Raw genomic sequence first — 15,885 nt, 5'->3', positions numbered from 1 at the left:
ACACCAAAAAAGAGACACACTTTCTAGTCATTATTACAGCTGAACTCACCTGATCAAATTGTGCATCTTCCCCTCTCTGGAGGGATCGGGACAGGGGTTTCTCCTGTGCGGGCATAGAGAGAGAGAGAGAGAGAGAGAGAGAGAGACGGGAGAGTCAGAGAAAAAGTGTGTTACTAACGCAGGGTAGATGTTGTTGTTTCTTTCACAACAGGAGCTTGATGTCAGTCATATCAGCAGGCCAGATGATGAGTAAGCAGGTGAAACAGAAGAGCACTGTAGATCTACAGTGGTGCAATAGCTGAATGATAGCGAGGTAAGTCTACTATCAGCCTGAGGTCATTACCAAGCCAGGAGCCCCTGTGTAAACAGCTAGCCAGGAGACTGTATCTAGAACCTCACCACTAGACAAACAATAGTCCGTCAGCGGAAATTAAGGAGTGAAAAATGGGAGGAGAGATGACCAAAGACAAGGGTAGCAACCAAGAATATAAACTGGGCTAAACAGAAAGCTGAATGGAGGGAAAGCCTATCAGAAAAGAAGGATATCTGACGACACTCCTTCCAGTTGATATTATATCCGAGCATTCTTTTTAAAACATGCACAATTTAAAACTCTGGTCGGCATACACTTTGAATATCGAGTTGGCACAAATTAGAGTTGCAACAATAATCAATTTACTGCCATAATGCCATACCGCAGTATCTGGAGGCTTACTGCAGAGTTGAGAAAGTCGGGAAAGGTATACATTTTTGTTTATAATAATGATTGTCTTATGTTCAGACAAGTGATTTTGAACTAGTTCATTCTTCAGGTTAGATTAATCCTATATATTTTAATTTTGCAGGTCAGACAGGAACAATAGCCTAAATGTTGCCGTTTGCATGTAAAAATGAACTCATTCAGTTCAACTTTAAGATTTTGTGAGCTTCCTCTTTCTCCTTCCTTGGTGGAAGATAAAAAATTTCATCACCGTGGCTTTAATTTTAGAAAGAAACTGAACAAATTCAGTGGATTCAATTGGAACACACTTTACAACAAATGTACAAAATTCTATTGAAGAAGGGTTCATATAAGTATTTCCTCATCTTTGTAGCCAATTAAAAGAAAGAAAAAAAGTCCCTCTCCTGTCATTTCCCTTACACATCTAATTTATGTTTCAGTTTTGCCTGCAGTGGTGTAAGCATAGGCTGAATGCATGGCAAGTAGTTGCAAAAGAGAAGACGTTGTGGGTGTAGGCATAATTGAAAATAAGTTTGACAAACGTTGACCATGTGCTATCTGACTGGAATCAGGATTCAAAGTCTTTATGACACAGTTTTAGAGAATGTGTTGTGTCTTGAGTTTCATTTGCCTGTTTCCTGACAGTAGTGTTGCAACCCCTGTGGACTCACCAGCGGTTCAGCCATCACCACCTCGATCTTCTTCTCAGCCAGCACGGCAAACTCAGCAAACAGACTCTTGATGACAAACTCCCCAGGCTTGAGCTCGGGGTCAATGGTGATGCTCGACATGGCGGCAACGTTGCGTTTCTCCCACAAGAGGGGAGTCACCGAGGCGGGGGCACGGCGTCTACTCACGCTGCTGCTGACTGGTGCAGAAGCTGCAGGGAGGACAGAGGGCAGAGGTTAGAAAGTAAGGCAGAGGGAGTCAAAGCTGCAGGGTCAGACACAGTGTCAATCAGTGATCGAGAAAAACACTCTTGAAAAGTATGCAATGTTATATGCTAGCTCTGATCCAAACAGTATGACAAAAAATAAGAGCTGAACAGGGTGATGGTCATTATTAACCTAAAAACACAAATCAACTCCTGTTTGAGCCGAGTCATAGGTTAAATCCAGCCTAAGAGAATGTTTTATGCCAACTCCTTCAACAATTAAATGAATAACAGTTCTCTGAAAGAGCTGTACTAACTGTTCAACCTCCTGGAAATGTTTTTCTCTCAAAGCGAATCTGATTAAAAAACAGTCAATCTTATACATGGCAGGATAATCATACTATAAAGCAAGGAATCTCTGTCTGTATGTGTCCTTCGCATATCTCAAGAACCGTTCGTCCGATCTACTTCATACTTGGCGGGTGTATTGCTGGGGACCCAAGGACGTGCAGTGTCGGATTTGGTGCAATTTGGACACGCGACACGTTCAATATTAATAAACTTTGAATAAACAAGCGAACAGCACTCTGTGCAGTAGCGGGGCGAACGGTCACTGCACTAGTAGTTCAAATAAGGAAACTGAGATTCATACTGACATTTATCATCAAGCCTAGAAGAAACCTTTTACAATGGAGCATTGTGGAAACACTGGAAACAAACTATAAATAGAGGAATTGGAAAGCACAGTTCAGCATCTTTGGTATCCAGTACTTAACTTTCAAAACCATGCTAAACTTTGAACCAATGAAGCCACTATTTTGAAGTCAACAAACACGTACTGTAAATATGCATTCCAGATGTTGAGCAGCATGGATATTAAAACAATTAAAACTTAGGTGAAACTGAAATTGAGGATCCTCCATCAAGTCTCAAGTCTGCTATGTGGGTATATGGTTAAATGTTGCGTTTGAGTCTTAAATATGGTTTCAGAGGTCTTAAAACTGTAGCACTTTGCACTATTCTTATACTGAGAAATATACCCGATTGCACAGATGTATACTTTGCTTGTTCAAATTTTATTTGAACTGTAGTCAACTTGTATTAACCCTGTTTGTGGTATCAAACCGTGAACACAGTAACATGTATTGAACCAAACCATGAGCTGAATGTATCGTTACATCCCTACGTATTTATATTGATTGTAAGCACATCGGCAACCTGGGCCAGTATAGGCCTGATAAGATAACAACTTTTACAACTCATTCTGCACAGGAAAAAAAAACCATTCTTATCTTAACTGGGAGTACATAAAAATGACAGACAAAAAAAAAAATTCAAATACTCAAAAACAACAAATTCATACTATTTGTAAAAAAAAAATGACAATTGAGGGGCGGCCTGGGTTAGAATCCGACCAAGGACCTTTGTCACATGTCATCTCCTTCTCTCTCCCAATCCTTCCAAAAGAATAGGATCCTTAAAAAAAATGTTGCGGTTTAATACCGTCTACTGGTGAGCTTCACAGGATCCAAGGGATGATTTTGTTAGGGGTCACCACGAGAACCCAGAGCTCCGTCTGCACATTTACATGTGGCATATGGCTCAGGTCTAGTCTCTGGCAGTGTTGAGAGCAATGGACTGTTCAGCAAATTCATATAGTGAAGGAGAGGTGAGGAAACTGTGTTACTCCAGACAGAGATAGCCAGAATAATGCTGAAAGCTGCCTTCAAAATAACAAAATTTTCATTCACCACAGATTCTCCAGAAAATAGTATTTATTTTAACATTGGGCTTTATATTTAAAGTTGAGTGGAAGTTCTATTTTCTTTTATTCTGGCTGGCTTGACACTGATAGGCAAAACTGACCTGCGTGAAGATGATTATTATTGACATAAAATACGTCAATTCCAAGCCAATTATTAAACCATGTTCATGTTTATTTAGGCTCATGTTAATAGGCTATTCACTCACACCAATTTACAGCCCAAATGTGTCATAACCACAAAAGCTGTGTTTTTCAATGGAATAAGCCAGAAAAAAAAGAAAAAAAAAACTACCTGTATTACTGGAGTTCCAGATGATTTGCTATTTGCCAATAAAATGTGTTCATGCAACCTGCACTACCAACTACCAGTCCAGCTACTTTTCCCAGACAGCCAAGATGCCATCTACTGGTGGGCACAAAGTTGGGCTACACTGAATTAAAAATCATGCCCATGGGGATAATTCTAGTGTGTTCTGGGAGTAAAGGAATGCTGCAGGACTAGGACAGCATTTCTAGTATCATCCGCACTGGTTCCAGTCCAGCCGAGAGCTGTCAGTGGTGACTGACCCTTGACCACCTTCCCTCCCGGGAAAAACCTCGCTCTGTTTCTTCCTGGTTGTCAGAGAAACATCCATGTGTTCTGAACAGCCTGAACAATAGTGAGGAGCATAACTGCAGTAAAAATTAACAAGTCTTTCAGAGGAGGAAAAATGTTCCCACCCAGCAACTGGCTTTCAGCAATGTAGTGAGCAAATATGGTGACACAGGTTCAACACACTTATACAGTATAAGTTGGTAAAACTTGGGGTTTTGGTGTTGAGAAAAATATGCAAATCTGTCAAAATGCAGAGTACCTCAGGGGCGACACATGACCTATGTATACTGATCAAATAGACTGGTATACGCAGATTCACTAGATAGGATATTGACTGTCTGGTAATCAGACTACTATTCCAAACCTATTTTGGATATAATTATTTATAATCTGTTGGTCATCAAGCAGAGTGTTGCATTACATTCTACATCAAGTACTTGTGGCAACATTTACATTCTACCATATAAAACTGCAACAGTTTATTGATTAATCAATTCTGAATGTGCATTAAGCCATTTTTTTTGTTTCAACCACTCAACAACCTGCCCAGAAAAATACATCCAACCAAAGTAAATAAAATGGAAATATTTCTAAAATACAAATTGCTATTGGCTGATCATGTTAGTAAAATAAATAATAGCCATTGTTGCAGTTACTATTATTGTTATTACTTTCACTTGGGGGGACCGGGGGCACCGTAATGGCAAGTGTTAGCTGCGTGGTGGTAATGTTGTCCAGCAGCACAGAGAGCCTTTCAAACATTTCCCTCTTTGTTTACTGTGTTCTACCAACACCCCCAATGATGTCACATAGCCAGCTCCCCACAACCAATCACTGCTGTGTCCTCTACCCCCTCCATCCCTCTCTTTCTGTCTGTCTTACTCCGTCTCTCTCCCCTACCCTGGGCCAGCTGGAGTGCTGACTGGCTCACAGAAATGAGAAACCCAACATTGTTTGTACTTTTCCACTCAACAACAGAATGAGAAAAAAATGCAAAGCATCCTTTTCTGGGCCAAGTCTCTGCATCGCTCTCCCCTTCTTTCCCTCTCTCTCTCTCTCTCTCTCTCTCAATGGAGAGTCATTTGTGACATGCCAAACCACCATTCCTTCCCCAAACTGACCCTATTGCACAAATCTTAGCAAGTGGTCAAAAAACCTGTAAGGTTACAGACAAACCCCTCACTGTTTAGGCCAGTGACTCATTGCAAACTCTATTGACTCACTCATAACCCAAAGCCCACAGCTCAGGTTCCATTTCCCATTCAAATATCAATGTGAAAATTCAAACATGCTCCATTAATAACATGTGTGGCGAAACCAGTGTAAGCGCATCTATGCTGCACCATTAAGTATTGTATAACCTTTTCTGGCACAAAATGCATTTTCAAAGATGAAAGGTGATGCACACCAACTTCTGGTCCAGTCCAGACTCCAGTCACTAGGACACTTACTCACTAGAGTGATTAGCACTAAATACAAGCTATATATTTCCATGTCAAAATAAAAGTAGGAGAAAACAGGGAGTGAATGATAGCTGTATAAGACATAAGAAAAATGAGACCGAGACAGAGAATGGAATATACTTTTCCAGAGACTACAGTGAACAGGTTTGTATCATTTTTTATTATTCTAGTCCATCAAAAACCAAGTTTTCAGCATCTCTACACATTCACTTTGCAGATTATAATTATGTGAATAAACTCTAATGGTCTGACACAGGCCTCCATAGGAAAACAGGTAAATATGAGGCTACAGGCATATAGCTTGCTGTGCCATGTGCGAGAGCAAGAATGCATTGTGCAGATGTAAAGATAAAAACAATTACATTCTTGTAGATAATGCATACATGTAATGAATCACATTGTAGCTTACGGTGATATTCATTCAGTGCAAATAAAAGGTTACACATATACCATTGCATTCACCAGGCCTGCTACCTGCACAGTTGGAAGTAAGCGACTGTGAATTTGGAATTCAAACAAGACCCTTTATTTCCAACTTTCTACATCTACCGCTGTTTACTTTCTGTTTAACCTACAACTGCTATGCTGCATCTGGCACAGCTGCAGGCCACAGCAGCAGCACAAATCATCAATGATATTTAAATCGTGGACATGATTTGGAAGAAAATGCTTGCGGTATGATAATCGATATCCGAGCTAGGAGAAACCATTGCGCTCAAACAAGTCCTAGTACTCAAAACATCTAGGCTAATTGAAATGATGGGGTCGCACATGACAAAAATAGCTTTTAAATGCAGTATGATAATCATCATTGTTTTTAGTCGTGGTGAACCATACTTGGATATTGTTACATCTTTAGTCCCAATGAAGAATTTTTTCTTGAAAACAGGCCACTGCATAGAACAAAACATAACAGTTAATAAAAAAACTCAAATAAGGCTTAACGGTTCTCCATGTGTCCCCTCAACTGAGAAAATGTTAAATTTCACTAGTATCAAATTTACCAATTTTACAGTGAGTTGATCTTCCTTCTTATCTTTTGACCAGTCCTCTTGAAAATAGGGGGCCTGTCTGGGGGCCTTTAGCCTGAAAGTTGGGGGAACCTCAACATAAGAGAACATCAATATCTGTAGATACTCAGAACTTCAAGGCCTAAAAGATGGACTCCACTCCAAGTAGAGAATAGAGTACTGATAAAAAGCAGTGACTAGCTCAAGTTGAACTGCTGTACAAGTACATGCTTATCATGTTTGTGCTGTGAGAGGCCTGTAAACCCCACTGTGCCAGAGAAGTCTATGGCTGCAATCAAGGAACAGAGCACCCAGCAGGATTACACAACTATTAGAGCAGCGACTCCACCTTGTCACAGTAAAAATAGAGCCCTCCCCAAGGCCTGCTCACTTCCGCTCTCAGGACAGCCAGAAACAATAGAACAAACACACATACATACACACACACACACCCACACACACACACATACATATACACAGTGTTGGAATGCAGTGTTGTGCTAATGTTTATATGGTGTGGCAGTGCCTATTCTGCCATTGTGTCTTAACATGTTCAGACTCCAACGAGTTACTACTGGTTTGCCCAGCACTTTGGCTTCTTCCAAATTTAAAAAAAAAGAGCTAGAAGATACAAGGTGAAACAAATTTGACATCTGAAGCTGACAAAACACCGATACAATAGAGGCACAGAATGAGACACCAACATGAAAACACAGGCCTGCTCCACCCTCAAGATCAACCTTTTTCAGAAACTGATTACACTGTGGACACTTAACTGTGACCTCACCATACAGGATTATTACTGAAAAATCTAATTACTGGGTGTTGTAACTGAACATGTCTAGGAACTAAACTGAGAATGGACATCAGGACAAAGTACACAGCAGGCTGCAATATTCTGAAACATCTCATATGTTAATAGCAAATTGGAAAAAAGCATGAGGAAGAGACAGTCAGTGCATGGATGAAAGTTTTGGCAGGGCGGCATAGAGACAGTTGCTGAAACTAGGCCTTACCCTCTTTGTTTGAGAGGCCCAATGAAGAAGAATTGGCAACCAACACAGGATGGGGGGGGGGGGGCATTAATTAGACAAGAGGGGCAAATGGAAAAAAGCTGTTTACTCAACAGTTGGATTTTACCGAACAGCAAGCAGACGACTTTTTAATGGCACAAACTGAACTGACATTGGGAAATTCCATGCCTGTGTAAACCTATGCATTAAAATGAACTTATGTTTTCAAATAAGTACATAAAAGAAAAAATAAATCAACTCAAGGATCCTAATTTTTTTTAATTCAAATTATTTAACAGTCAGCGAACAGTCACATCCAGAACAGTTTGGAAAGCATTTTATCCAACATTCAGCATTTTAAAATGTGGCTACTAATAGTTTATATTGACTCATCAGTATCTTTTTCAAGGGCTATAAGTTACCCTTTTGAAGCATCCATGTCATAAAATTTTGATGTTATATTGCATGCAATGCACTAACATTTACAACTTGGGTATCTTGTGAGGCAGGTGAGTCCCATGTGTCATTTCACCTTGGATATTCAATAAAGATAATCCTGAAACCTGATGAAAATGTTATCTAGACTGTGGGGCAATGTTGTAAATATCAACTGAATTTTTCATTGACATTCGGTCTGATACTCTGGCATTAACCTCACTGTTGATGTGTTTTGAGTATACAGTTAGTATGTTTTAGAACCAAAGTGATGACCATATGGCTATACTGGAAAACATGTTGCTATCAGTTCAATGTGTCTAGGATTATTGATTTTCAAAAATGTAATTTTAAAATTAATTTAAACATTAAAAGAATATAATGTCCAACGGTCACAATCCCAGTCAAACTGAAGTTCACGTGGGCAGAGATGCAGTGCTGGGCCTTTTTCAATTGGTAGGAATCTGTTGTTACTCCTAATTTGCATTATAAACCAATGGTTTGCTTGTGATGTTTGGTTGAAAATTGTGAGGCCACTCGAGGCAGCATGTCCCTGGGCAACATCTTTAAAGAATAAAAATATGGTCAGTAACCATGCTAGTCATCCTTTAATTCCGTTATCAAAAAATTTCATTTTGTTGTCAACGACTTGACCTTATTCACTATATAGACATTGAATGTGGGTTCAGAACAAAAACATTCTAAAAAGTCTTTGTTGTCAGTTTGAAAATGTATAGTACTACAAAACAGGATATTTAACGGTGTAGGCACACATTTTACCAGAAACTGAGATTCATAATGGGGTTTACCCGTTTCATGAGACGTAAAACCAAATAAAAAAATTAAGAATTGTGAATCAGGTAGTTATTAATGTAGAAAAACTGGAGTGATGATGAAGCAGTATCAGTTGGGAATTTTAAAATACTATCTGCTTTCCACATTTGTCTCTATGACAAATTACATATTTCAATGGGATGGAAGAGACAGGCCCTTTCTAATGTCTGATGGAATATGGGCTGTATGGGAAGCTAATAATAGGAGGAAACCAGAAGACAGATCAATAGTAGGGAAACATTAGCCATCCCAGAGGATGGGAGGGGGGGTTATGAAAGTGAGAGGGGAAAAAAAGAGGGATGGAGAAGAGTGTGTTTGTGTGTAGCTGGGGGAGAATAAGAGACAGACAGAATTAGATGGTGAAACAAGTAGAAAAAGTGACAAAGATGGAAAGAGAGGGCAAGGGAAAGGCTGGAGCAGCCGGCGCCATGAGGGGAACAGAGAGAGTGCACTTCCAGTCCACCTGTGTGTAATCAGAGTCTGTATCTGCAGATGCTCATCAAGGGAAACATTCCCTGTGGGACAAAGAGGAGCCAGTAGAAGGGTGATGAGCAGGTGGAGGAGGGGAGACTATACTAGAGGAGGGCGTTAACTTTGCTGCTACCTGCATACACATCAAAAAAGCCTGGCTACACCTGGACCAAACATATCAATCACCCTGACAAGCCCATTAATAACCACTTTTCTTGTACAGGGAGGAGATAGGAAATCTCCATGCATGGATTGCATGCGAGCATGTACAATGCTGCACGGGGCCTGCTGGCTGTGTGTGGTAGATAAGCGTGGTGGCCAAGTGTGGTATGTAAACATGTGTGCAAGCCTGGCAGGGTACTCACAGCTGCCACTCCAGGACTTGAGCAGAGACTTGATGCTGATCTCAAAGAAGACCGAATCCTGCAGGCTCAGCATGACGACTGTCAAAAGTTAGGCTTCACAAAAAGGCACTAATTTTACAGGGCAATTCCCACTTTTGTTTCGCAAAATACAAGCATTCCACTCTCCTGGAAAACATACAACTCCCTATACCCGTCGAGAACCGGACAAACACACTCTCTACGCCCCACACACTTGCAGCTCCTCTTCCCTGACCGGAGCCGAGTACTACCCTCCACAGGCGCTGGTTAAGAACGGCATCCTGAACGACAGAGCCAGTGTGAGCAGCTGTGGAGGAGAGAGGCCCAAGAAGGGCAACCAGTATGTTTCTCCTGCCGCCTAGTTCAATGGAGAGTGAAACCGCCCTGGGAGGAGAGGAGAGAGAGCATAGCCTGGCTAGTTAGAGAAGTATTCCACCCCGGCGCCTGCTGCCCACTTGCCAATCCACACAGTCCCTCATCCCCATCCCAGCGCAGAGAAATCCAGAAAGCCGAGGGAGAATACCGCAGGAGAACTTTTGCTCCTGATGGGAGAGGAATAGTAGCAGAGCAGCACACGAAAGAAGTCTCAACAACGCACGGCAATATTCCCTCTCCTCTCCTCTTCCTGTGTGTGTGAGTCCTACCCTGCTAGCACTGTCAGCTATTCTCCCCCCGCCAAGCTCTCTCCCTCTCCATTCGCTCGCGGACAGCCCCTCCTCTTCCTAGCTAGCTGTTGTTCTTTTACTGATGCCTGCTCTTTTCTCTGTGAGAGAGAGAGGGAAAGAGAGCGAGCTTGTTTCAACAGCAAGGGGGGTGGGGGTGATGTCATCAAAATGCTGCGAGTGTTCCCTGGCTGTGGTTCAGCGATGCAAACGCATGTCAGAGCTGCTACTGTGCTGCCTCTCCACTGGCCTATCAAAACTACACTTCCTGTAAGCTCCACAGCAATACTGATGCGTCATCCCTGACTGCAGTAGGAGGGAAAGAAAAGAATGAGAGAGGATGGAAGAGAGAAGAAGCGGAAAGAGATAATAAAGTGGAAGGTGGGGGGCATACAAACCAGAAGAGTACAACCTACTGCTATTCGAATGTCTGTCCCAACATAAACAGAATATGATATTCCTAAAAAAAAAAGTAAAAAAAAAAAAGGTTATCCCACCCATAAAAATGAAGTCAGGCATAGAAAGAATATGGGCTATGTTGGGGTATTTCAACTGAACAAGACATGGGGGCACAGCTACCTGACACTCTGCAGCTGGTGCCTTCCGCCAGCCAGTCCCATAGCATGGCATGATAGGGATGACACCTCATCCGTTTGGGTAAAGTAACTGAACACACCCATTGGAATAATCATAGGGATTACATCACTGGCTCCGTCCAAAAGCCACGAGACACAGTAACACACAGAATGACACACAAACTCACTACACACTGCAGTAGTGACGAAAAGCCCACAGTGCCTGTATGTGTGTGTACACGTTTCATCTGCATTTTTGAGCTTGTGTTGTAGTCTTTCCTCCCCTTGCGCAGACTTAAAACAGAGTCACATGACATCAGCTAATTTGTGGTCAAGCGCAGGACAAAGTTTGTTAACAAAATATTCTGAGAAGAACAGATAAGACTGCAACAGACAAATGCCCTTTGTCTTCCTCTCCCCAGCTTAGTCTCTTCGTTTCTCTCTTGCCCTCAACCTCTCCCTCTGTCACATGACAGTCCTTCACAACACAAGTTATGCAAAACCAGGCAGAGCTCATTGCAAACAAACACTACACAAACAGATGCTTTGTCAAACCCTGGCCGGCATTACCCTGATGCAGGCTTTGACTGAGGGGCTGGGAAACTTAGCCTTTTAATAAACAAGTACAGATTCTGTACAGGCCCATGGTGCATTTGTGGAAATGATATCTTTCTGAATATGCAAAGAGGATTGTGTGAGTTGTATGAAAATTTGCAGCTAAGGTGTGAGGATTCATACTGGGTTTTTTCTGGACAGGGACATTTTTGGCAGCCGCTAAAGCATTTTCCTTTAGTGCTAACATAAAAAAAAAGGAGGAACTGAAGAAGAAACTGGAAAAAATATCACTGAATCATTTGACTTTTCGCAAAATGCAGCCATTGGACCAGCAGAGGGTGCATGTTTAACAACTTGGAAATTCGCTAAGCATACTATTAAATACAGTCTTTGAGTCTTCAATTCAGTTGTAGAGGTCGTAAAAATGTTGCAGTGTCTTAGTACAATGTTCTTCCAGAGAAATCAGCCCAGTCATGCTGACCCATACTGTGACAGGACAAAAGTTTTTTTATAATTTTTTTTATTTCCACACTAAATTTGAAATTTCATTTTAAATTAGTCCTATATTAAATTCTAAAGGGCATTAAAAGTCTTAGGTTTACCTTGACGAAACTTATGTGACGCCATCTGGCCCTTACAACAAAGACCCATTTTAAACCAGCAAAATGCCTGTCATAGTTAAAATCACAATAATAGAATTCTTACTTCCTTTTATTAACTAGATACTGCTCAACAAAGAGCAGACATGATTTGTAGAAAAAGATTTTCTCAAGTGCTGTAAACTGTGACGAAGTCTGATGGAGCACTGGTACAGTATAGTGCAGTGCATGATTAACTGACCTGAATTTGCCTCTTGATGACCACGACGCAGTGGTAAAAATAGGAAGCAGCACTTGGCAGAAGTCTAATGTGCACACATACTTAACTGCAAAAACATAGAACGAGAGCATAGTTCACACATTATCAACAATACCTCTGAAGACAATGTTTTGTGTAAATCAGCTTCATTCTTTGAGGAATGCAGAGGAATAACCAATAACATTGTATCTCTGGGAACATTAGAGCTAAGAGAAACTGTCCAACAGAGCTGAGGTAAGCTCAAGGCTTCAAATAAACATCATTAATAACTGACTTCCAGGAAAGAAGAGCTCACTGATCAAATAATCACCACTCTAAATGCACAACCAAGGCAAGTTAAAGTAGCTCCATTCACAAAGTGGGAGCAATGATTGACAGCTAGCCATCCTGACTGCAGATATTGTTGGGGAGCCGTTCTTCCCAGGAGCCCACAGAGTGGAGGATGCATTTCCTGTCCTGGCCTCTCTGAAGGGCGGCGGTGGGAACAATAATCGATAGGAGCTGTAATTCAATCCCTGACCTCCCCAGTGGTGCCTGGGCTGCAGAGGACACGCCATTAGATCCATCACAGTAGTTTGAGTATGCAGCACAACTCTGCAACCTGCCCAGGTCCTCACTTCCACTCGCTCCCCTGAGTCAGGAGCAAGCAATCTCACACTCGCTCGTAATAGTTACAAAGACACACAACTCTGGGCCTTTCTAGGCAAACATAGTTAGGCTAGATTTCTCCTGGCTAATTGCTAGGAGGTATTGCTCTGTGGTTCCATAATGATGCGAGTAATCACAGACTCCTTTGTAAATGACAGATTTTCATGAGCGACTTTACCAACCACCAACACCTTCAAACACAATGAGAGTTCCTTTCACCTCTTCTCTCCATTGCACAAGCTGAGAGTGAACAAACCCATTTTGCTGAGATTTGCCTACCAAATCCTGAGAGACAAGTAATTTCAGTAGAGTCATTCTGAGGTCGGCAGCATATTGTCTCTATGGAATGACGGAGCAGCACAGAGGAACGCACAGCCAAATTAGAATTAAAACTCATCTTAACACAGGTACAGAAAGGTCAGCCCATGCCTCATAGCATCTTCACAAGGAGCTGGTTTCAAGTTGTTCACTTTGGAGGAGCATGTGATGGGAGAGCTGGTTGGTGGAAGAGCACTAACAATGATTCATAGCATTTGTCTCCCCAGCTATGACACGGTTTTCCCACTAAGTGCACAGTCAGTGCCAGGCTGCACCATTATGGGGCTTCTTTCACTGCTGTTGTAATGTGCAGCATTGGCTAATAACTATTTAAGAAACCCAGTGAATATGTTTGTCCAAGCTGTCTGGATACACACCCTATGAACCAGGCTATTCAGACAAAAATCACATACACATCTTTCATTACAGTAGTACATCCCACCAGCACACACCCATGTTCAGTCACATGCTCCAAACACACCCGAATTACAAATGGGAAACCTGCAGCACCCTTTAACCAAATACTCCTCCTAATCAAACCCTTCCCTAAAATTCAGCTGTACATCCAGCAATCAGATGATGTCACTGTGTGCGTAGAATGACAAATGACAGAAAGAAAAGAGCAGCACCACCTTAAAAGCCAACTCAAGCCATGCCAGTTAGACAACAGAAGGGAGTGGCACTCAGCCCTGTAATAAACACGGACGTGATTCTGAAGCCTGAGGTACGAATACCTTAAACCATACTAACTACCATGTCTCCACACCTCTCCTTGCCCCAACTACTGTAAAAATCACATCTCTTCCTTCCATTACATAACTCACCATCTTGACCTCTACCACGACCAGCCAGATTTGCAAAGGAGACTTTTCTATTATTTCGGATGTGTCCTAGTTGGAAAGAAAGAAGGAAAGAAAAAAAGAACAGTTTTATTCCTGGTTGCTTCTCCAAGCCATTCTGTGTGAAGGGGTGATGGTGTTAACCTGGACAACCCTACCAGCTCTATACAGGAAAGAACTAGGGTAGAGGAAGGGGGGGGGTATCTTTGTCCATTCTAACCAGAAGCAAGTCACCTATTTGTCTTTCAATATGAATGTCTGTATATCACTGTCAGTCTGAGCTGAACACACACGACACTGACCCAGTCAAGCTAAAGCAAAACATTTTCTTTCTGTCTTCATTGTTGCCCAAGCCAACCTATCCCTGGCAGTAGGCTGTAGGTTAGTTTAGCTAGCCGTCAATGTGTAGCCTAGCCCTATCCTTAAAGCCCAGGGTGAGTGGAGGAGTAAGAAGCCTTCCGCCATGTTTTAGCCATGAGCAAACAGGGAACAGGCATGTTCTGACAGGCAGCACTGCACACAAAGCCATGCTGAGAGACCGACGAGTCATCACCCTGCTGCTGATGCAAATGGGCTACTAAACGGGAAACGTCCTCAACTCAAGTCATCATTAGAGCCATAAAGAACCAAAAGTTTTTAAACTTTAAAATAAAACTTGGCCATCATTTAGCCAGCTAAATCACAGAATTAACATGGTACAAGCAGATAAAGTGTTTTTAAAAAGTACTTTTAGACCTCCATAAAACATTCTAAATGTGGCAGCGGGATTTGCTTTTTGCTCAAGAACAGCCCCTAAATTTGTGCTACAAACTCTGTATTGTACGGTGCCATCTGTCAGGAGTAGAGGACAAGTAGATGACAGCATGCCAGCCTCCTAACTTCCACAGATGTCTTCCCATGTTATAAGATAGCTTATGTATGGTCACACAATTATGGCTAAAATGGTAATTGCAATAATTGCGGTAGATAATATGATCATGATTATTAATCAAGATTAATAGTCTTGATGATTTTGGGAACTACATTATTGTATTGTCCTTTTTGCATCTTACAACAACTCAATTATTTTTAAGTCCAGTGGGTGTTTTAAATGAAATCAAATATTTCAATATTAACATATTCTATGATTATTAAATCTGAAATTCACAATTCATTGTAAATCCCTATGTCTATGATAATAATGATTTGAGTGTGACAGACGGTGGGGGCTTGCCAACACTGGAGTAGCTGGGTGTTCAAGAACACAGCTGTATTGAAACAAGCTTTTAGGGCTTTTTACATTGCATTTTGATATAAACCAGGGTTAACCCTAAGCTAACATGTCTCTTAACCCTTTTCACACTACAAAAGCAGCAAGGTTAGATTTTTCGGGATAACCCAGGGCTACTTGGGCTAAGCAAAAAAGCAAAATAGCAAAATAACGCTGGCTGTGTTGTTACACTGTTATTGAGTTATGAATCATTGAGTTTTACAATGACTTATGAGTATCGCATAATTAAATCCAAGGATCATAAATGCAATCAATCAAATGAGCAATGGTCTATCTTGATTCTTTGGATTAGATACAAGCCGTAAAAAGCCATAATAATCGCCAACGTGATTTTCAAAAGCAAGGTTAAGGCAAGCTCTGGGTTGTTTGTGTGTGTGAGTATAGTATGTGTGTGTGAGTGTGTGCGAGTGTGTGTGGGGATGGGGGGATGGGGAGATGGTTTAAGATAACCTTGGGCTAAGTGTTAACATAGGGTTAAAGATAATTCAACCCTATGTTAAAACTAAACTAATAATGTACAGGGTGAAAAGCCCAACTGAGGGATAACCACTATTGCAAAGCAGCAGCAAAGTTTCAGGAAGTGAGAGTGTCCATCT

The 15,885-nt window shown here is 41.5% G+C and overlaps 1 protein-coding gene across 12 annotated transcripts in view; it reads right to left on the bottom strand.

Moving 5' to 3' along the window:
• Nucleotides 1-15,885, bottom strand: part of fryl (furry homolog, like) — a 75,180-nt gene that overhangs the window by 42,378 nt on the left and 16,917 nt on the right. For 7 of the 12 annotated variants that reach the window (XM_078285776.1, XM_071895685.2, XM_078285770.1 and 4 more), the window contains 3 exons: nucleotides 14,005-14,070; nucleotides 1,393-1,601; nucleotides 50-103 (listed from right to left, as the gene is read on the bottom strand). In XM_078285776.1, the coding sequence (XP_078141902.1) occupies nucleotides 50-103; nucleotides 1,393-1,512 (174 nt within the window). In that variant the 5' untranslated portion in view covers nucleotides 1,513-1,601; nucleotides 14,005-14,070. Of the gene's footprint in view, nucleotides 1-49; nucleotides 104-1,392; nucleotides 1,602-9,546; nucleotides 10,222-14,004; nucleotides 14,071-15,885 lie in introns of those variants that run through there. The other 5 variants (XM_078285773.1, XM_078285777.1, XM_078285774.1 and 2 more) reach the window with 2 other exon arrangements.

This window comes from Centroberyx gerrardi, chromosome 9 (assembly GCF_048128805.1).
Source record: "Centroberyx gerrardi isolate f3 chromosome 9, fCenGer3.hap1.cur.20231027, whole genome shotgun sequence".
Classification (NCBI taxonomy): domain Eukaryota; kingdom Metazoa; phylum Chordata; class Actinopteri; order Beryciformes; family Berycidae; genus Centroberyx; species Centroberyx gerrardi.
Note: the sequence above shows the minus strand (reverse complement) of the source record. Positions and strands in the feature narration are given on the sequence as shown.